Raw genomic sequence first — 23,288 nt, 5'->3', positions numbered from 1 at the left:
ATTTGTGGTATGTCGGACAAATGCCAGTATTTAATTGTTTTCTTAATATACACGCAGATATTCCGTTTGGTATATTAAAGGATAGTATGTCTAAAAGGGCACTTTATAACTTCAGTGACTCCCCTCCAATGCCTTTGATGTATAACACGGCCATCTTTTAAAACATCTCCATTCTGAAAAGAAACTGTAATACAACGAAATTTCTACAACTTATCGCTGACCTTACCATTTCAGTCTTTTCCTCAGACTTTCCTGTGAAAAACTTGGGTGTTCGTTAATGTTGCGTACTGTGAATTACACTTTCACTTCCAACAGTGTTAGGAGACGCCCTGGTCAGAGCCCTGTCCGAGGTCAACGAAGCCCGTCCGAAAGACCCAATCTCCTACCTTGCCTGCAGTCTGTACAACTACCGATATTCTGAGAAACCGGATTCGCCCACGGTGAGTTTTTGTGTCTCCTTAGTATTTTTTTTTTTTTTATGAAGAGGCGATGAGTCAGTTTTGGGCCAACCAAGAGCAATCTTTTTTTTTTTTTTTTTTTATAGAGGGGGCACTGACGGAACTGGTTGCTTTTATTATTATTATTATTATTATTATTATTATTATTATTATTATTATTATTATTCTGAGGGTGAATCCTAGTCATATGGAACAAGCCCACAAGGGCGTTTATTATTATTATTATTATTATTATTATTATTATTATTATTATTATTAGTATTATTATTATTCTGAAGGTGAACCCTGTTCATATGGAACAAGCCCACAAGGGCTTTTATTATTATTATTATTATTATTATTATTATTATTATTATTATTATTATTATTATTATTATTCTGAAGGTGAACCCTGTCCATATGGAACAAGGCCACAAAGACTACTGACTTGAAATGCAAGCTTCCAAAGAACATAGTATTCATTTGAAAAAAGTGACAGAAGGTGATAGGGAATACAGAAAGAACAGATCACTATTAGTCTTTTTTTTTTGTAGCAGACAAGTAATTTTCATTTTATATAGGACTACTTCAGACTTACTTTAAAAAATCCTTTCCGTCTTTTTGAAAAGAAGATATGTCTCTAAAAAAAAAAAAAAAACTGGTTCCATGAACAGACAAGTAATCTGTAAGTTATTTACTTCTAATTATGTGCAGGCGAAATGTTCATTCAAATTACCTACGAATATCTACGGTTCTCGTGAGGACGATTTAGTGCAGTGATTCTCAACCTGTTTTTGGCTCATGCACCCTTTCACCATATATCAGAATGTGATCCCCCACCCACTTTCCAAAATTGTCTGCCTCAAAAGGTGCATTCTAAATAATATGCAACAAAATACTAACACAAACACACACGCTAGCGGAGAGAACGCCCAGCGTGACCTCTCAGTAGTGCGGGCCGATGCACACTGCATTTTGCGTGGTTCTAGAGCCAGTTTGAGCCTGCCAACATGTGGTCGCAGTTCCCCCGCCCCCTCCCCATTCAGAACTCTCCTAGTGGGGAATTCCCCCCCCCCTGGTTGAGAACCACTGATTACAGTGCATAGTGAATATATAGCTGATTTTTACCAATTACTTTTTACGGATATTCTCGAAATCCATGAATAATAATAATAATAATAATAATAATACGCGGAAATTCTATGACTCCTCAAATTAATATGAAAGGAAACCAATTTTTTTATGTACTGTATACGAAGGAATTTTTAAGGGTTTACTAAAGTCACCGACCATTTTTATTGTAACGCAAGTGTACATATAAATATTTTCATCTGTATGTCATAACATCTTGATACTGTTGGATGGTGTTAGATGCTTTAATTCAGGATATTGCGCTTATTTAAGTTGATGACCAGCGTTACTGTGACGCCAATGAATATTCCAAAATCAGTCTCAAACTAAATATCCTCACATGAAAAAAATCGTTAATGTATATCTGTTTTAATTTAGAAAATAGTTTTTTTGGGATCTGTGACCAACGCTCATTTGAGTCAAGTGTAAATTCCTAATGGAGCCATTCTATTTGTTCAATACCTTTCCACGAATAATGAGTTTGTCATAAAATCTTAACATCATTATTTTACTTTTAAAATAATTATTTCGAACATTTATAATTTAGTTTAGAAAGTATTTTTGAGGTCGAAGACAAATGCTGTTATGACGACACTTGTGAATTATAAACTAAGATTGGAAATGATAGGATATTCCGGTTTAAATAGCACAACTTCGGGTGTAAATCTATACAATGAACATTTTTTCCAGAAAAACCACATCGAGTGTTGTTTTCTCGTATTTTCTTGCAGCCGTCTCCCATCTCCGTATTTCAGTCCAGGCTCCTCTTCCATAGCTGTTTGTTGTTATTTCTACTAATGGGGTCCCTCTCGGAAATCGTGCTGGAGTTATGAATTGCAGGACGTACAATAATAGCATCCTTCTACCCATTCCAACTCATCCTCATGAAGTTTTCAGGTTTTCCACTCATTCCTTTTACTGACCTCCGTTCATATTCTCTTTCTTATATCTTTCCTCCTTCTCCTATCAGGTGTTTCATAGCGCAACTGCGAGGGTTCCCTCCTGTTGTACCTTTCAAACCTTTCTACTCTCAGTTTTTCCTTTCAGCATTGAATGACCTCATAGGTCCAAGCGCTTGTCCTTTGGCCTAAATTTATATTCCATTCAACCCATCGTCAATAGCAAATGTTTATTTATCCTCTTCTTTCAGAATGACTCCAAGAGTATTGGCAGTACTGGCTCTGGAGGTTCGGGGCATTCTACCATAGCCATGCAGACTGTACTTGATAGCACTGGCGGGCCTCAGCAGACTTCACCCCAGACAAGGGTATATAAAGCTTTGCCTTGCATGTAATCCTGTGCCTTAGTAGACGAAACCGACCAAGATTTGCCTCTGCTTCAGTTTTCGTTGTAGTGTTTATACTATTTAAGATTCACGTGATCCTGACGGACATATATATATATATATATATATATATATATATATATATATATATATATACCTGCATATATATATATATATATATATATATATATATATATATATATATATATATATATATATATATTATGGAATCCATGTGTAGGGATGTTTTTCTTGAAAGCTAAAAAACGGGTACAGTGCCAGGAGGAGAAATGTGCATGCAGATGCTTCGTTTAAAAGGACATTTTCTTTCATATATCACATAGATCAAGGTCTAGAGAAGGGTACTTTAATAATTGCCTCTTCGCTTCATTTTTATTTCCGTTGTTCATTTGCATTTTATTCGTATTTATGTACAGAAGAACGTCTGCTTTATAACAATTCTATCAATTGAATTTTTATCTGAACAAAAATGCAACTTCTTTGGAGTAAGGTGGAAGCTTTCTGATTTCAGTCGTAATGTTCTATTTGTAGCTTTTATTAATTTAACAAAAAAAAAATATTTACAGGGATAAGCCAATACAGAATGATTAGAATTTAAACTCATACACCGAGATAGAATATTATATTACTCTTTAGCTATAGATATGCCGGTACGGAATTCAGATTTTTTTCAATAAATATATATACATATATATATAGATATATATAATAAAGAGGTCGATGCAAGGTCATTTAAATTCGATTTGGCTTCCGTAAAAACTAAGGAAGGTTTTCCCTTTAAAGAATTCTGCAAACGTAGAAATACTGATTTGAAACTATGACGTTTTGATATACATCCAATGAAATATGTCGCTATTACATTATATATATATATATATATATATATATATATATATATATATATATATATATATATATATATATATATATATATACACACACACATACATACGTACACACGCATACGTATATCCTCTTTATACAGGACAAGAACGGCCAGAACGTATTGCACTTCGCGGCTTCCAGACCGCACGGCCGATCTGCTTTCTACCGTCTGGTAGCCGAATCCGGATGCAATCTGGCGGACCGAGATGATCAGTACCGAACTCCAAGAGACGTGGCTGAGGACAACGACCTCCAGGAAAATGTCAGAGCCATTGATAAGTGGATCATCAACCTGGCTGCTGAAGGTGAGAAGGCCTAGCTGGAGAGGATTCCTATTTGAGGTGATGTTTATGGCACCCGGTACCCGTAGAGGGGTACTGCCATCAGTGCACCTCACGCGGTGCACTGTAGGCATTACTTAAGGTTCTTTTGCAGCGTCCCTTCGGCCCCTAGCTGCAACCTCTCTCATTCCTTTTACTGTACCTCCGTTCATATTTTCTTCCATCTTACTTTCCGCCCTCTTCTAACCATTGTTTCATAGTGCAACCGCGAGGTTTTCCTCCTGTTACACCTTTCAAACCTCCTTTACTTTCAATTTTCCTTTCAACGCTGAATGACCCCGTAGGTCCCAGCGCTTGGCATCAGGACTAAATCTCATGTTCCAATTGCACCCTGTAACGGACCTCCAGGAGGGAGCATTTTTGTTAAGGAGGCTTGAAGCAGCACTTGTAAGCGAACATATTTGTTATTTAGACTTATAACAGAAACTTGTGGAGGGAGCATTTTTGTTATTTAGACTTTCAGCTGAGCTTGTGTGTGGAGGATTTTTGTTTTATAGGCTTGTAGCAGAACTTGTTGAGAGAGCATTTTCGCCAAATAGACTCACATCAGAACTTGTAGAGGGAGCAGTTTTCTTATTTAGTCCTGTGGCATAAGTTGTGGATGGAGCATTTTTTTTATTTAAACTGATACAAGAACTTTTTGTTGGGTAATTTTGTTATTTATGAATTTATCAGAATTTGTCATTGAACCATATGGATAGTTTAAACCTTTAATTGAACTTCCATATGGTGAAATTTTGTTATTGAAACCTGTTACAGAACTTGGGAATGAAACGTTGTATCATAATACAGTCTTGTCGAAACCATGTTTGTAGGTGTGTAATTACGCATAGTGATAATTCTTTGACTTACTAACTGACTAATTATGCCCCAAATTTTATTGTACGTTCGTCCATTACCTCTCATTACTTGATTATGATGCCTGTGTTGGAAGAAGCCTACGACTCCCGCCTATGTTAAATCTGCATCATTATGAACGTTTCTGCTTGCAAGGACTTGGAAGATTCCCTTTAATGCTGCCTACGTAGTAACGTTTTTGCGTTAGCTTTTGCTTGCAAGAACTTGAAAGTTTCTCTTTAATGCTGTGTACATAGTACTTTACAATCAGATACAATACGCATCTCGTATGAAAAAGCTGTAAGTTCATTCTCGGCGTTAGGTGTATTTAAAAGCATACGAGTTACGCAATTGTTTTCAAGTATAATTTTCAGAAAACAATTAAATGACGTCATTGTTAGTAAGAACGTTCAAAAAGCAGTTAACTTAATTATAGTAATCGTTGTGCTAAAATCTTCCAGGTAAACAGAAGCAGCTGAAGAAGCTCTTGATCGACGGGTATGACCACATCGCCGACGTCGACGACGATCAGGGCAACAACGTCTTGAAGGTGGCGCAGAATAAAGGTCAAGGCAAGACGGTGGAATTCCTCAGGGGTCTGGCTGCCTTTGAGGTATGGTTCGCCGTCAGGAGTTTGTAGTCTTGGTTTATTAGTGCGCTACCGTCAGAGTCACAGTCCTGGGTGAACGGCGTTTTATTAAGGCGTCACCTTCAGAGTCGGAGTCTTTGGGAACTGCGTTTTATTAAGGCTTCACCTTCAGAGTCTTTGGGAACTGCGTTTTATTAAGGCTTCACCTTCAGAGTTTTTGGGAACTGCGTTTTATTAAGGCTTCACCTTCAGAGTCAGAGTCTTGGGGAACGGCGTTTTGTTAAGGCTTCACCTTCAGAGTCAGAGTTTTTGGGAACTGCGTTTTATTAAGGCTTCACCTTCAGAGTCAGAGTTTTTGGGAACTGCGTTTTATTAAGGCTTCACCTTCAGAGTCAGAGTCTTTGGGAACTGCGTTTTATTAAGGCTTCACCTTCAGAGTCTTTGGGAACTGCGTTTTATTAAGGCTTCACCTTCAGAGTCTTTGGGAACTGCGTTTTATTAAGGCTTCACCTTCAGAGTTTTTGGGAACTGCGTTTTATTAAGGCTTCACCTTCAGAGTCTTTGGGAACTGCGTTTTATTGAGGCTGCCTTATTTAGTGTCTTTGGGAACTGCGTTTAATGAAGCATACCTTAGAGTTTTTAGGAACTGCACGTTTATTGAGGCTTCACCTTCAGAGTCACAGAACTGCGTTTTATTAAAACTACCTTCAGAGTTTTTGAACTGTTTATTAAGGCTTCACATTAGAGTCAGAGTCTTAGGAGCAGTTTTGTTAAAGCCACCTTAGTCAAGTTTTTAGAACTACGTTTTGTAGAGACTTCACCTTGAAGTCCAGGATTTTTTGGGAACTGCGTTTTATTAAGGCTTCACAGCTGGTCAGTCTTGGGAACAGCGTTTTATTGACTACCTTCAGAGTCAAGTTTTTGGGAACTACGTTTTATTCAGGGCTTCCTGCCTTCAGGTCAAGTCTTTGGGAACTGCGTTTTATTAAGGCTTTTACCTTCAGTCAGAGTCTTGGGCAGCGTTTTTTTATTGACTTGCCTTCAGAGCCAGAATCTTTGGGGAACTGCGTTTTTAAGGAGAATTACCATCAAAGTCACGATGTCTTTTGGAACTGCATTTGTCAGTGGGCTGTCAGTGTATATGTTGCGCTTACCTGGTCATCGCTCACTTTTTACGGTTGAAGGATTTGCACCAGTCAAGCTTTTTAAAAAGATGGATGTGCATGACAATAGTCTCGATGTACGTTTTGCCTCTAAATTTGGAACTGTTATTTAAGATCAAGTGGCTAAAATGCTATACAGTACTTAAAAAAAATATTGTAAATTCAAAGGTCTCATTGTTTCATGAGACAAGTGGGATTTTAAGATGAGTTGCTTAAAATCAGAAGACTATGACAGGGATATCTGGAATTTTTTATTTTTTAGTGTGCTTATGTACTAATATTCTTCGAGTTTGTATTATCATAGTTTTCTTTGTACAGTGTATACAGTAATCAGTGTGAATGAACAAATGGCCATATCAAACTATTTCTGCTCATTGTCAGCGTGGAGTTGGAGGACGCGGGCGTTTGCAAACTTTGTTACACCATTTCCATCCTTTCAGGAAAAACGCGATTGGCTTCACAAGGCTATCCGCGTAGGTTCCTTGCCCCACGTGCAGTACATCGCAGACTCGGAAGACATTGCCCGTGCGAAAGACGTCCACAGCAGGACCTCCTTGCACATAGCCACGTTATGTGAAGAGAAGGAAATCATGGAGTTCCTTGCTACCCAGTACCCGGACTTACTGAAGATTGGTGATAATGTAAGCATGTTATTTGATATCGTCACTCTCTCGTGACCTTAAATGGAAAAATAAAGTCCCCAGTAGTATGTATGTAGTATATTGTTGTATACAGGAAGCTTTCGCTAACCTGATCAGTTGGCCTCTTCTGCCAGAATCAGTTGGCTGAAGAGGCCAACTGATCAAGTTGGCGAAAGCATCCTGTATATAGCAATATGCATACATGCTACCGCGGGCTTTATTTTTTCAATGTAAGCATCTTTATAACTCATTTCATCCAGTCTTGGGGGTTGTCGTAGGCACTTATCAAGTATATTTTTTTTAGCTTACTTTCGGCCCTAAAATGCAAATGCTTTGTGTTACTTTGCTTTCATATTATTAGCTTTGATGCTAGGTATTTGGCTGACCGCAACTTTTCATTTTTTCTTAATCCAGCCTTCGCCTCATTTTAAGGACAGATCTTTCGTGTCTAACATATGAAAGTCGAAATTTGATTCTAGCCTTGTTAAATAACCTCGTATTGATAATAAATATTGTCTGAGGATTATGCAGATATTGGGGTCGTCGTATGACATGAAATTTATGTTAACACTCAAAGGGATTGTAAAATTATGGAGACCATTCAAAAAGACTGTTAGAGACGTTTTTAAATCTTGATTTCACAGGTCTCATACATATATTTTTTCTTCTGATTTCTCGTTGGTTTGTTTATCGTGTTGCCATATACTATATTTTTTCTTCTGATTTCTAACTGATTTATTTATCGTGTTGCCATAGACTATTTGTTTCTTCTGATTTCTAACTGATTTATTTATCGTGTTGCCATATACTATTTTTTCTTTGATTTCTAACTGATTTATTCATTGTGTTGCAAAATCCTCTTCCCTTCGTTGTTGTAGGTCTTGATGACGTTTCTTTCTGTGTCCACAAGAGTTGTGGTAATGTTTCTTTGAATCTTGTAGTTGTTGATGGTGTTTCGTGAAATCCGGTATTAACAAGAATGGTTATGTTTCTTTAAACTTGGATATTTATGATAATGTTTCCCTTAATCTTAACAAACCTTTTTGATTTTATTTCTGTAAATATTATCAGGAATTGTAACATTTTGTCTCATATTAAAAAATTAAAGAAGTTTCATTTAGTTTTAGAGCTCAAGAAATATTTATGGAAAGAGTAACAAAAGATGTATTGTTTCATGAAATACTGAAAAGTCTTTTATTTATAGATTTTATTATCTGGCAGAGTATACGGTTAATATGATTTAGTGAACAGAGGTTCCAGTGACTTTAGTGACTTTTGTTGTGTTTTATTTAGTTTGAAATCACTGTCTATGTTTTCACATAAAACAAGTCATTTCCTTGAAGCAATAGTATTGAGGATCCAGAATACTGTAACTGATTGGTCTAGTTAACTAGTTAGCAATGTGTAATATACGAATTTGATTTTTGTAATTCTTCAAAATTGAATGTACGAACATTAAATTTGTTTTTAAAAAAATGTTCAGGTCTTTATGTAGGAAACAATAAAAAATTGTTTTAAATAAATTCATGTTTTATGTGCAAATGTAAACATTTATTTTCAAGTTATTTCCAGCTTGGAAATGGGACCATAAAATTTCGTCTGAAAAAAATTATACGTTTGTATGTACGGAACTTATAATTCGTTCCCAAAAAACACCATATTTGCATATACGATCATTAAAATTGTTCATTCTTTAATTTTTGACAGCTTGAGAGAACCCCCTTGCATTACGCCATGGCAGTGGAAGGCGTGGACCAAGTTGCTAAGGTTCTGGTCCAAGCGGGGGCTCGAAGGGCAGTGAAAGATTTGGTAAGTGCAATGATGCCTTTTGAAAGCTGGCCATTGCAGAGAATTTTTTGCTCCTTTCCTAAAAGATTCCAGAGCTTTTACTTGTTCTCGTTAGATGTTTCATGTAGGGGTTTACATGTATTATATATATATACATATATATATATATATATATATATATATATATATATATATATATATATATATATATATATATATATATATATATATATATATATATATATATATATATATATATATATATATATAATTTATTGTAGTTGTCGTCTTATCGACAATATATTTTCGAAAGGTTTGTTGTTGCAACTTTCATCAACATTATTATTATTATTATTATTATTATTATTATTATTATTATTATTATTATTATTATTATTATTAATGTTTCTATAGCTTCCATAATTTTGTTACATCCAGTTTTGCTAAAAGGTTATTTTTTATGAAGAATACTTATAGAAAAAAATATTTTATAGAGAAATAACTTAATAATTCCCAGTCTTGATTTCGCAACTGTTGTTGTATAATAACAGATCTTCGCAAGTTTTCAACTGCTATAAAGTAGTTGCTCTCAGGTAAAATTAACATGTACGCCAAAGTTTTCCAAAGTTGATTGTACATGAATAAACTTAAGTTTTAATTGTCGCATGGTTTCACAGCATGGCGTGTGGTTGTCGAATTATAAACCAAGGTTATGAACAATTGCTCACCATTGTATAATGACATTTTTGTGAAATTTGAGATTTTTTCTATCTGTGTACCTCAAGAGGTATAAAATTTTTCAATAGTTGCCAGTTTGACTGGACGTATATAGAAATATTTAAAAAAGAAAAATTGCATGTTGAATTAAATGCTTGTATTGTGTGAGAATTCCAAATATCTTCATCACCGCGACCAAAGTATCATTGGCTTAATGTTGTCCCTGTAATTGTGATAAGCTTGACCTTGAAATCACCACCGTGTGCTGCCTGTGTCCGTGCGAAGTGTGTCACAATGTCAAAAAAAAAGAAATAAACCTAAATTGTCATCTAGTGGTGATGGCAGTTGATGAAGGAACCTGGGTATTAGTGATGTTCAAAGTACAGTTACTCTAGCGATATCTGAACAGAGCTTTTCTCAGTCTTATTCTGGGCCGATTAGCAAAGTGATAATAGACATTTTTGCTCTATTAATTGGGACATATTGCCGGGAAATCCAACTCACTTTTTTAACATTATATCACAATCTTAGATTCACGCTCTGGAGAAGTCTGTAAACAAATACTTTTCGTGCAGTGACCAAGCTTAATTTGGCCAATCTTGCCCGTCTCGGTGTCTTCCTAGTCAAAAGTCCATGCCCGTCTCTTAAGCTCAGAAAAAATAATTAAAAGCTGAATTCGGCTCTTTAACATTATTTAAATAATTCTCTGCCTGACTATTTACCATAAAGTATTCTAGTCACTGATTGGGGATTCTTCATATCATCAGACTTGGCGATGGTGTTTACATGTGAAACAGCCAGGTTCCTTCACCAGACTGCCTCTTCCTGTCAAATACTCGTGACGTAACCTTCACTTTCCTTACTCTCTCTCTCTCTTTCTTTCTAATGGGGGGATATGCTATAGCGAGGACGGACTCCTTCAGGAAGTTTCATCCACCCTGAAATTGTCAGGGAGCTCCAAAAGGAAGAAAGGAAGCTTACTGACCCCACCATCAAGCCAATTCCTGAGGAAGAACCCGGAGTTCCTGAAGGAGAACCCGGCGTTCCTGAAGGAGAACCCGGCGTTCCTGAAGGAGAACCCGGCGTTCCTGAAGAAGAACCCGGCGTTCCTGAAGAAGAACCCGGCGTTCCTGAAGGAGAACCCGGCGTCCCTGAAGAAGAACCCGTAGTTCCTGAAGGAGAACCCGGAGTTCTTGAAGAACCCGGAGAAAGGTTACCTTGATTCTCTTACCTAGACTCAACTAGGACTCTAGATAAAGAAGTCTCAGTAGAAATCAAAAAGTAGATATATATGTTATTAGATTGCATTCCTAGTTGCATATCCTGTTGACATTTACTTGTTTGTTAATGAAGGTTCTGCTAACGTTTTAATCAAAACATTGACTTCAGTATTCATCTGAGCGCGTTTTCAGGTAAGTGTTTATATGAGCTTTTAGTTGAATCCAAGAGGCGATGCAGCCTTTGGTAGACATAAGCAGAGCTGGAGTTTGCTTTTTTCCTTTGTTGTAAATAAACAACTAATGTTTGTATCTCTTCCCGTCTTGTTATTATGTCTACACATTCCGCCTAATAGCTACCTCTTGATAGGATACTGTGCGTTATGTTCGTTTTTTAGTCATTACATTCAAACTATGTAGATATCATACATAAATGTAAATGTACATACATAAATACATACATATATATGTATATATACGTGTATATATATGTGTGTCTTATTGTAAAATTCTTTAAAGGTTAATTCCCTCAGTAATATGATAATCTGAAGAACTGTATAACATACCTTAGTAGGGAACGATTCTCTTACGAATAAGATCTGAGTGTTCATTTTGGGCGGTAAAGGATATGAAAAACGATAGCAAGAAAAAACTCTAATCGCCTCTTAAAGATATTACTCACCCCCAAGAAGTAGTGTGTGCTACTCGCTTTTCTGGTCAACACTGTCCACTTCTAATGTAAATACGTGTATAATGGTTTTCCCTGCAGGTTTAATAGAGATTGCAATACCATAAAACCCCGCGCGCCATTGGCTTAGCTTTTTATGAAAATGTTGGCTTTTTCGTGTTATCATTATCATTATTTCTTTCGGTCTATTACTTAGAAGCTAGCTTTGCGTGTTAGTGACCTTAAAGGCGTAGTCGACACAAACCTTTGCTCAGGAAACCGAAGCAGTGTCAGAAGTCTTTAATAGTAAAAGTGACTCATAAAGAATATCCAGTGGAAGAGGTAGGAAAAGAATTCTTCCTCAGTTCTTCTAACCATTTTCGTTCCCTGTTATCGTTCTATTATAAATCTGAAGTTTCATATTTCGAAGCAAGAACGACGAGTGCCTATTTTTACTAACGTCAGATCGTTCCTGCCAACTTAAAAAAAAAAATCTCCACTCATGTTCCACTTAGCTGTAGATTCGTGACTTCTCAATGAATCCGACATTTTGTAAATTTGGTCATTTAAATCTATGTCTCTGACTGCTGCCGTAGTATGAGTTATTGGAACTGGGAAGAAAATGTTATTCGCAAAAAAAAAAAAAGTTGATGTAGTCTACACAAAAAATTTAATATTCTAAATGTTCTAACAGTGAACAAAAAATAAAGGAAGCCCTCTTCCCTTTACTTTACGTTCACAGTAGTTTCTTTCACTCGTACTGTCAATGAAGTATTACTAATTATCATGATTATTTGCTATGAATGTACATCCTTATTGACGTAACCAAAGGCCGTGAACGTTCTTAGATAGTCCTTAGTAAGCGCATTATTCTACATATCAGTCAAAGCTTATTTAGAATGATGAAGAAATAAGTCATCTTTTATGTCGAAGAAATTTATATCTACAAACTGACCTGACACTGTCATCTAAATGGGAAAGCTCAATATATGGAATATTTATGTACACAGCTTTTTCTATTTTCTTTTGGTGATACAGTAAAGCGCCTGTTTAATTTTCGTCCAGTTCTAAAGTAGCCTTTTATTGGCTTTAACATGCCAAATGTCCAACTAATTAGTAAGTTATAATGCGTCCAGTAAAATGAAATTTTAACTTTCAATAGAGAATGTTCCTAAAACGTGGAAATTGTTTTTGTTGCATCTTCTTGAGCAGTTCAAGTACCACGTAGATACAGTGCTCCTGGACCATTCTATTGAATTATATCTCTACAAGATAAGTGCGAGTCCATTTAAATTTAGACTCTTAGTTTTCTGTCTTGCTTTTCATACGTTCCTTTCGGTCCTCTCCCAGCTTAGCTGTCTAGCTTCTTTAACCCTCACGACGCACCGCAACACTGCTCGTGTCGTTTCAGCAAGAGAAAATAATTGCACAGAGTGTAAATACTACCTTCTTACTAAATTTTATTTAAGAATCAAGAATGCTAATGGCGTTGTGTAATCATTTCTTTCTTCTCCCGTTGACTCCCCAATCCAGCGAGGAAAGCAACCCAGTTACTACTTCATGAACAGAGAAGAAATCGTCGTGATGATTGAAGACATGAAGCATGAGGAAGATTAAAGAGATGCAGGGAAGAAGAAGATTGAAATGTTGACGGAAGATTGAGGACGGAATGTTTGCCAAAATGAAACACTGTTTTTTTTTTTCGCCCGATGTTTTTGTCCATAGCGATTAGTGAAGAACTTCAACAAACATTTTGACATTTCATTTTGGTGACTTTTGAGTGTAAAGTTGTGGAATGAACTGACAAACTTGGCTTGTTTGGAAAGCCTACATATTTTTGTACAGAGAGTTCAAACATGTATATTCGCATATCCTAGCTATATAAATAACATGAAATAGTGGTCGATTATGAAGAAAAATAAAAAGTTGAACAAATATCCCGACCTTTTCCTTTCTCTTATGAAATGGTATCCACAAATAACTCATCGTTGGAATTAGCTTGTGTATGTCGGAAATTTTGTCAGTTTGGCAAAACAGGATTATCTGAAATGAAGAACATTGTCCATAGAAGATTTTTCAAGGTTAGAACAAGTACTGGTAATAACTGGTTTAGTTCTTAACTTAGATAATAAGGTTAAGCATGCTACATGTAATATGACGAAGTTTAAACACCACAGTTTAATACACAATAAATTTCTCCTGAACTTTCAGTTTCAAAATGTATTTAATTTATTTTAATTTATTTTAATTTATAACCATAAATGATTACCAGCCACATGGTAATTTATTGCAAAAAAAATCGAGATATGTGCATAGTGCTGTATTATCTTCTATTGGAGTTTAAAAGGGTAGCTATAACAATCATATGGAGAATTAAATCTGCCTATAGTATACCTAATGTTACATGTATTTTGTAATAACAACATAAGCTCTCATTTTATTGTGAAATCATAAAGACCCTACCAACTTTACTTTGTGGTGTTTAGTTAATGTAAATTTAAGCTTCCTGTAGGAATGTATTCAATCGGAATTCATAGTGGACACATTATTACAAGAAGATCGTCTTCGCTTGTCTCGAGTTTGTTTCTATTTGGACCGTTCTTTTGGCGGTCCCGAACACTTATTTATTCAAACCGCGTTTACTTATAAGGTATTATGGTACTGATGTACTTATAATGAAAAGCCAGAGGAGTGCTGTAGCAACAGCAACACTGTTTTTACCAGTACATTATTATTATTATTATTATTATTATTATTATTATTATTATTATTATTATTATTATTATTATTATTATTATTATTATACAGCAGATGAACCCTATTCATATGGAACAAGCCCACAGGGGCCATTGATTTAAAATTCAAGCTTCCAAAGAATATGATGTTCATTAGGAAGAAGTAAGAGGAAGTAAAGTTCACTACAGAAGAAGAGATCTCACGCATTAAAAAGAAAATAATAAATAGAAAAAAAATGTATTAAAATACAAGAAGAAATATTAGGGTAGTAATGCAATTTTCATTTTCGCTTGAACTGAAGTTCCAACTGCACATTCTCTGGGAGGCTGTTCTACAAAACAATCCCATCATCTCATTGGTTCTTAACCTATGACGTCGCTGTGACGCAAGATGACGTCACTGAAGGCATTGGCGTGAAGCATCTACTTCAACAGCCATTACGCGTGACGGCAATGACTATTGTTCTGGGAACGTTTTACGAAAATTTGACGTCATCAGGTATTTTTGTTCCTTTTTCTCTAGAAGGTTTCATTTGCGATATGGGGGTTTATGTAACGAACATTTGATATTAATTGTATTGAATGTTGTTTCGTGAACATCTGAATTGTTAGAGAGTAATTATTAAATTGTTAAAGAGTAATTGTTTTGTACGTATGAATATAGATCAGTTTAATAGGAAATATAAGGATCAAACTGAAAAAATATTAGGATCGCTCTCTCTCTCTCTCTCTCTCTCTCTCTCTCTCTCTCTCTCTCTCTCATGTTATAAACTAAAATAATTGTTCTACTGTTAATTTTTTTTTTTTTTTGCATTACTGTTTGTATTTTTCTTCAGAGCCGTGTTATCTCGTACAAATCAAAGACTACGGTGTGAAAATTATCAAGCATTTTCAGCAAATGCCTAATATATAATAATCGCTTGAGAATATGAGATCTATTAGATGCACAATTTATTGATGGCGTAATTAGGTTCATGTAAGCATCAGGCAGCTTTTTTACGAGTTGTGACAATAGCCGAACAAATCGGACCTGATGGACAGTTAGTTCATCAATTATTTCTATGTAAATGAATGTTATTAGTTAACTGAAAGCGCAGCTTTGTTATTATATATATTTATATATATATATATATATATTATATATATGTATATATATATATATATATATATATATATATATATATATATATATATATATTATTATATATATATATATATAATATATATATAATATAAATATCTCAGAAAAACTCATTGACTGTAATTGTGTGTGTATATATGTATATATATATACTTACACAGTCAACGAGAGTTTCTTTTAGAAGTTTTAAGGCGAAAAAGAGTTACAACCTAAGGTCGTAGCCTTCCACAGCTGTCATTTTACGATCCTTGGATGAGTACACGCACTCGAAGTACAGCTACGCTGCTACGGTAACGATCCGTAGTTTTGATAGATTTTCTTATATAGACGGTTTTGTTGTTGTTTAATCAACTACTACTATGTTGTGTAATTTAGTGTCATTTTTATCATATAGCGTTATTATCTCGTGGAGTTCAATGTTATTATCTTGACTGATACACCGCGAAGTGACTGCATTTCTAACCAATAATGCTATATCCGTGTCGTTTAATAGAGCGTCCCCTTTCATTGCGTGCAGTTAAATCGTGTAACTGAATGCCTTTCGTTTTTATAATAAAAAAAAGTGTTGCTATATCGTTTGAGTGAATGTACAGCATTGCTCTTCCTCGCTTGTCTCTGTATCGTCAAATAGAACGCATTCATATCTTATTGAGCTTGCTACATGGTAACAGAATTAATCTTTACATCGAGTGTGGTTTATCGCGTAATGGTTGTTTAGATTTTATTGTTATATATATCGTGTAACTGAGTGTTGCATTCCTATTCATTTCGCGCCGTTATTCAAAGCGTTGTTTTAAGGCCGACTTTCCATCCAGGCAAAGCGTAATAACGAAGACCCTTATTGCTAAGATGACGTCAACTTCTTCAAGAATATGAAAGGTAAGGATGATTCCACGGTTTTCCAATCGTGTGGAATGGAAGAGAATGGAATATAGAGTTTAGGCCAAAGGCCAAGCACTGGGACCTATGAAGTCATTCAGCGCTGGAAAGGAAATCGAGAGTAAGAGGTGTAACAGGAGGAAAACTTCGCAGTTGCACTTTGAAGTAACTGTTAGGAGAGGGTGTAATGAGATGTTCTTGGGTACGACTACCGCGCATGCGTCATGTTGAGATTGCCATCAGCTGCTACCTAACGGATGGGAAATAGTTTGAATAAGGTGATTGAGAGAAAGGAGTTAGGCAATAGTGAATCATGGTTGGGTAGAGCAATGTAACCTTGAAATTGATTGTTTCATAGACATTTTAAAACTACTGAATAATCTACATCTTACATGTACTGTAATATAAAGGTCGCATGAGTGCCTTTGTATTAACAGACATAACCGTAATTGTAATATTACCATTGGAATATTATTATTATTATTATTATTAGTAGTAGTAGTAGTCGTAGTTCCTCGCTGGGTGAGCGAGTTCCGTTCTCAGCTGCCACTCTGTTGGTCGCGAGTTCAAATCTCCGACCGGCCAGTGAAGAACAAGAGGAATTTGTTTCTGGGTGATAGAAATTCGTTTCGCGCCATAATGTGGTTCGGATTCACAATAAGCTGCAGGTCCGTTGCTAGGTAACCAATTGGTTCTTAGCCACGTAAAAAAATAAATCTAATCCTTCGGGCCAGCCCTAGGAGAGCTGTTACTCAGCTCAGTGGTCTGGTTAAACTAAGATATACTTAACTTTAGTAGTAGTAGTGGTGGTGGTGGTGGTAGCAGCAGTATTATTAAAATCTTGCCATGATACTCTCCTCACCAGCGAGAGGGACTGGATTTGATCCCCGGGCGAGTAAGAGCTTTTTAGGTTCCTTTATGTCACATTATGCGTCAGTTGAGATTAAGCATTAAATTGAAAAACTGGTAGTTAGCAGACTGGTGTATTGTGTTCCACAGTTATAAAGGGCATGTGGTTAACAACCTCGTCCTTAAAATATATTATATATATATATATATATATATATATATATATATATATATATATATATATATATATATATATATATATTAAATATATACATGTGAATATATATATATATATATATATTTTAAATATATATATATGAGTGTGTATATATTTTATATATACTGATATATATATATATATATATATATATATATATATATATATATATATATATTATACAGTATATTATATACATTCAGTAGCTACGTAGCACCGTTTTCGTGATGAGCTCAAAGGCATCTATAACTTTCTTCTCTGCATGTAAATTTTTAATCCGGTATCCAAAGCCACTTCACGTCAGTTCTTTCTGTCGTAAATTCGATAATCAATCGTTCATCCAAGTAGATCTGCTCGCATGACTCGGCGCAACTTGCCAATGACGTCATTCACTAAAGCAGTGGGCGGTTAGAGTGAATGAGATGATGATGGTAGATGAGAGAATAATGGATGATAAAGAATACTGCGTGGAGAATGACTGCAGTAGCAGCTATTTTGAGAATTGTGCACTTTTGTCTTTTATTTGTACGCGTGTGTAATATTCGTCAATCATTATTTTCATCCGTGGTGTATTCAGTTATTTTTATTATTTTTCTGTATCCTTATAAATTCTCATTCGTAAACAGAAGGACCTGATCACGTATGCAGTTTGAGAAAAACTCCTTGTTTTAATTATATGTATATAAATATCTAAATTTTTAATTAGAATACATATGTATATATATAGATAAGCGTACGTGTGTGTATGTGTATATGCGTGTATATACATATTGTATGTATGTGATGTATATATATATATATATATATATATAATATATATATATATATATATATATATATATATTATGTATTATGTATCATATATATTATATATATATATATATATATATATATATATATATATATATATATATATATATATATATATATATATTATTACATACTTTAAATTGTCGTGACCGATTTTTTTAAACATCATCCACATATCTTTATATGTATTTAGTTTTATTCAGTTATAGCTGTGTCTTTCATTCAAACTAGTCCTAAACTGGTTTGGGATAATTTTGCGCCGTAGATACGTTTAAAGCTCAGATTATGAGATATGAAAAAGGATACCTCTCTCTCTCTCTCTCTCTCTCTCTCTCTCTCTCTCTCTCTCTCTCTCTCTCTCGTCAGAGCTTAAGAGAAGCGTGCAGTGTTATTAAGTAAAATGGCCAGACAAATGGTGGGATCGTTTATTATGACCACTGAGAAAGAATGCGGAATACGTTCATCTATTTTTTCAGTTCCTTTCTTTCAAGCGTCAATAAATATTGTTTGCCTGATAGTGCATATAAACGCTGAGATCTCTGGAGTGAACATAAAAAGCTGTAATCGAGAAGATGACGCCGCTTACTTGCAGCACAAGTGATGCCATGTAAGGTCAGGGACTTTTAGTTTCTAAAAAGAAAACTGTTGTACCGGCTTTGTCCGGCCGCAATTTTTTCTGTCCGCCCTCGCATCTTAAAAACTGCTAAGGCTAGAGGGCTGCAAAGTGGTATACTGATCATCCACCCTCCAATCATCAAACTTACCAAATTGCAGCCTTCTAGCCTCAGTAGTTTTTATTTTATTTACGGTAAAAGTTAGCCATAATCAAAGCTAGCTGCATCTATATAGGATAGGCCATCATCGCCGTGGTTAAAGATTTCAGCGGGCCGCGGCTCAGCATTATTATACCGAGACCACCGAAAGACATCTATTCTCGGTGGCCTTGATTATACGATGTACAGAAAACTCGGTTGCGCCGAAGAAACTTCGGTGCATTTTTTACTCGTTTGATATTATGACGCCATTTTAACCATCGAGAAATTTGGCAGTGGGAAATGCAGAATAATGATAGGAAATTGTTCCGTCGTTTGCTTGCGTCCATGTGGTAAAGATGGCGTCGGTGACCTTTAATACTGTGACGCCAACTTACACAAAGCAGCGAGAGTGAACAATAATTTCTCTGCTGTATAAGTTTTGTTTATGATGATTTAATTTTTTTTTTTTTATATTTTCTTGATCTACGTAAGGATGTTCAGTTCTTGGGACAGTTTCTATACAAAGGAATAGATTTTTTAAAGCTTTTCCTTACGAGTGTTCATTTTGATTAATAATAATAATAATACACGAAAATAAAATGTGACAATTTTTTTATTGACCACAGCGTTTGTGTAAAATACACACAAAAATCTAAATATTTAATTATTTTTACATGGGTTGTTAACACTGTTATAGTAGTCATCTGATCGGTAAATGCTCACCTAGAAATTAAATCTCCACAAGACATTCAAGCAGGGTACCTGGGCGTTATTAAGGGAAAGCCTCAATCACACAGCTAAACTGGATTGTTAATAAGAAGTGTTGAACGTGATTTAAACCGAGCGGGGTTAGTGCCGTCAGTGCACCTCACGAGGTGCATTGTAGGCATAACTGAAGGTTCTTTGCAACGTTCCTTCGGCCCCTAGCTGCAACCCCTTTCGTTCCTTTTACTGTACCTCCGTTCATATTCTCTTTCTTCCATCTGACTTTCCCCCCCTCTCTAACAAGTGTTTCATAGTGCAATTGCGAGGTTTCCCCTCCTGTTACACCTTTCAAACCGCCTTACTGTCAGTTTCCGTTTCGGCGCTGAATGACCTCATAGGTGCCAGCGCTTGGCTTTTGGTCTAGACTCTATATTCTATTCTATTCTATTCTGAAGGTGGTTTAATTCTCGACTGGCTTCTTAATTCGCTCATTGTTGATCCTTTCAGTTACTTGATCTGATTTGGTTTCACTTCACAGTTGACTGAGAAGAATTTGTTAACGTTACGGGGTATCCAACACCCTGTATACATTTATTCCTGGTCAAACTACCTTAATAATACTCTTAATTACGCACTTCGTGTGATACCTCTAAAACTGATGCATTTTCAGCTTTCTTTATTCATTCATCTATTCTCCGGCATATACAGACTGCGGAAGGTCTCGGTGACCTTATGCTTGATATCTCTCTGTGTTCCTGTTTGGTTTGTTCGAGTTCTAGTTAATAATCATCACCAACCTCCTTGGTATTGCCCTTATCCAGGTTTCCTTTGGTCTTTCTCGTCCCAGGTGGATTCATCGTTGAACACCCTCTCTTCCCCATCTCCTCTACCTCCACCATAAAAGTCCAAAGGAATCATCAGTAATGATAAAAACATATGTTTTTTTATAGTCTGTATGGTAAATTTAGCTGTTCGTTTTCTGCAAAATCAAGTCAGCTCTGCAGCAGATGGATGAAATTTCTTCTTCTCGATCTCGGCCTCTAGTTCGTACCACAAGTTTCCCCATTCGATGTTCGAGTCTGAAATCGGCACTAGGAGGTTTTCGAGCAGTTCGCGTAAACTCCTCGGAAGCCTCGGCAACTGGAGTAAAAGCCTTGATAAACTGTCCAGGAAAAAACGGCCTCGAAAGTTGAAGAGGTACCAGTTCCACGACGAACTCGCGATGAACGCCCACCGGCACAGGAAGTAGATGGGACGGGCCTCGCTCTCCAGTCCTGGTATCAGGGAAATGAAACGAGGGGTGGCAGACACAACATACAGAATAAGTATCAGCTTCATCGTCGTCTGAATTCGTTGATTCTCTCTTTCTTGCTGCTCGGCTCTGGCAAATGTGCTGTCTCTCACAGTTTCCACCATCTCTTCCTTGGCACGGGCTTTAAAAATGGCAACTGATCTGATGGAGACGATCAGCGTTATCAAATACAAGCAGAAGATGTAAACCAAAAAGCACCAGTACTGTGAATAACTTGGACTTAGCTCTGTGTCGGCTGGAATAAACAAAGGAAGTTTTGTCACCGAATCAAAAGCTGCAGAAGCGAAATAGGGAAGTTTACCTGTAGTTAATACCAATAGAGGGAAGACAGTGCCAACCAACCACATTATACAGTTAATGATTTTTCCTCTTTGAAGCAACAGTAACCGTCTGTCTCGACTGTATTTGCTCATCAGCAGCCTTTCTATTGCCAGCCAGCACTGTAACTGAAAAGTCATCACTTCTGTAAGGCCAGAAAAGAACGCATAGAAAGTGGCATAACCACTACGCACAAACAGAGGCTGGAAGGCAGTGAAAGAAAACAACTCTGAATGCATAGATTCACTGAGATTTGACTCAGTTTTCATCAGAAATATTGTATGAGATAAAGCAAAAGTCATTATGAAGGCACCCCGCACCAAATCAGTTATAGCAAGAGATGTACGGGTCATCCAAAAAGGATCGAATTTGTTAGAATTCCCAACAAGAGTTACTATAACGACCCCATTTCCTAATACCGTTACAATTGTCATACTCAAAATGTAACAGGCGATGACTATTTCAAGGGCCTTCTGGCCAACTGACAGAAAATCCCAAGTTATGATCACGTCTGTAGATTTTCCAGTGTAGATCCAAATATCTTTCCAGCTCGATGTGATCCAAAAAACATTAACTACTACTCTTCCTTTCAATGATGTGAAATTAACTAGGCAGTGGGATGTGTGAGGACCATAGGTAGCAAGTCTTATCCAGTCAGGTTCGACAGATTTGACCTGAAATTCCTTACAGAGCAGACTACAGTTCTTGGTAAAAAGTAAATGCAAATTTGTTTCATTTGTTCTGTGATTCTGAGGTTTTGTGATGTCTGACCAACAATTACCAATTCCTTCCGTATTTTCTACGTTGTTTTCTAATGTAAGCTCTGCAAGGCTTAGGGTTAGGTTAACTTCGTTTAGTACCTGTGGCCATCCAGTATGGTTTACAGATCCTTGCAGACCAGGAGTGGCACTACTGTGGCAAGAAGTAGCAAAAAAGACGAGGAAGCAAACACTCCATTGCCGCATCCATCTTGAATATGCTAGTGGAATGAGTCTCATCTGTAAAGAAAAAATCTTGTTATATTTTCCTTACTGATGCCGTAACATTAATTTCATGGATGCGGGCTGCTGTCAACCGCAACATAAGCTACTAATTCTACCATCAACATTTAAAAACAATTAAGAAAACAAAGGATGGTGATTTCATAATGGCACTCATTAACACAGCACGTATGATTATTGCATTTGCAGCCGCGTAACAAACGATGCCATAAAAATTATAGAAATGTCAAAACTCACTGTTAGATTACGGGACTCATTGTAAGCTATTGTTGCTGGCACCAGTAATTGTGCTTATTACATTCAGGATGAATTAACCCTAAGATAAACTCCTATCTTTTATCTCATGTTTTTGACCGATATAATTGTGTAAAGTTTCTTGGCGGAGTTGATGAAAGGTTTGTATAAATTAACTTATTAGCATTAGACACGTCCATAATGTTCTGCTATAGGAGTATAAAGTAATTTCACACTTTTTATACAAAATAAGAGCTATAATTATTACTATATCATCATCATAGAAATAAACTGATAAATAACCTATTGAGTTATCAGAAAACGACTGAAAATATCATTTCTGAATATTTACCTTCTAAGACTGGCGTAGAAGTGGAAAGGAAGGACCTCACTCAGAAACTTGGTTGCTCACTAAAAAAAAATAGTTCTTTGCAAAATACGCAATTCCTTCAACTGTTTGTTCCTTTTTTTTTTTAATCAGCGATCAACAATATTCCTCCTTCAGTTTTGATGTCCTTAATGATCTACGTGGGTCAAAATCATGAGGAGGTCGGTGTTCGGTTTCTTTGTGGTCCGACGAAACATGACCAAAGAGACAAATCAGAACTAGATA

General features: G+C 36.0%; 2 protein-coding genes across 4 annotated transcripts in view; one reads left to right on the top strand and one right to left on the bottom strand.

Moving 5' to 3' along the window:
• The window catches only part of LOC136836372 (uncharacterized), a 204,194-nt gene extending 190,540 nt beyond the window's left edge, over positions 1-13,654 (top strand). For 2 of the 3 annotated variants that reach the window (XM_067100564.1, XM_067100563.1), the window contains 8 exons: positions 316-440; positions 2,719-2,835; positions 3,860-4,064; positions 5,399-5,550; positions 7,130-7,330; positions 9,038-9,139; positions 10,740-11,047; positions 13,253-13,654. In XM_067100564.1, the coding sequence (XP_066956665.1) occupies positions 316-440; positions 2,719-2,835; positions 3,860-4,064; positions 5,399-5,550; positions 7,130-7,330; positions 9,038-9,139; positions 10,740-11,047; positions 13,253-13,283 (1,241 nt within the window). In that variant the 3' untranslated portion in view covers positions 13,284-13,654. The remainder of the gene's footprint in view (positions 1-315; positions 441-2,718; positions 2,836-3,859; positions 4,065-5,398; positions 5,551-7,129; positions 7,331-9,037; positions 9,140-10,739; positions 11,048-13,252) is intronic. The other variant, XM_067100565.1, reaches the window with a different exon arrangement.
• Positions 13,655-19,701: 6,047 nt separating this feature from the next.
• Positions 19,702-23,288, bottom strand: part of LOC136836592 (uncharacterized) — a 3,759-nt gene continuing 172 nt past the window's right edge. Inside the window, exons 1-2 of the mRNA XM_067101049.1 lie at positions 23,028-23,288; positions 19,702-22,438 (exon numbers count right to left, since the gene is read on the bottom strand). The exon at positions 23,028-23,288 is cut by the window's right edge and continues 172 nt beyond it. Of these exons, the coding sequence (XP_066957150.1) occupies positions 20,798-22,438 (1,641 nt within the window). The 5' untranslated portion in view covers positions 23,028-23,288 and the 3' untranslated portion in view covers positions 19,702-20,797. The remainder of the gene's footprint in view (positions 22,439-23,027) is intronic.

This window comes from Macrobrachium rosenbergii, chromosome 56 (genome assembly GCF_040412425.1).
Source record: "Macrobrachium rosenbergii isolate ZJJX-2024 chromosome 56, ASM4041242v1, whole genome shotgun sequence".
Lineage (NCBI taxonomy): Eukaryota > Metazoa > Arthropoda > Malacostraca > Decapoda > Palaemonidae > Macrobrachium > Macrobrachium rosenbergii.
Note: the sequence above shows the minus strand (reverse complement) of the source record. Positions and strands in the feature narration are given on the sequence as shown.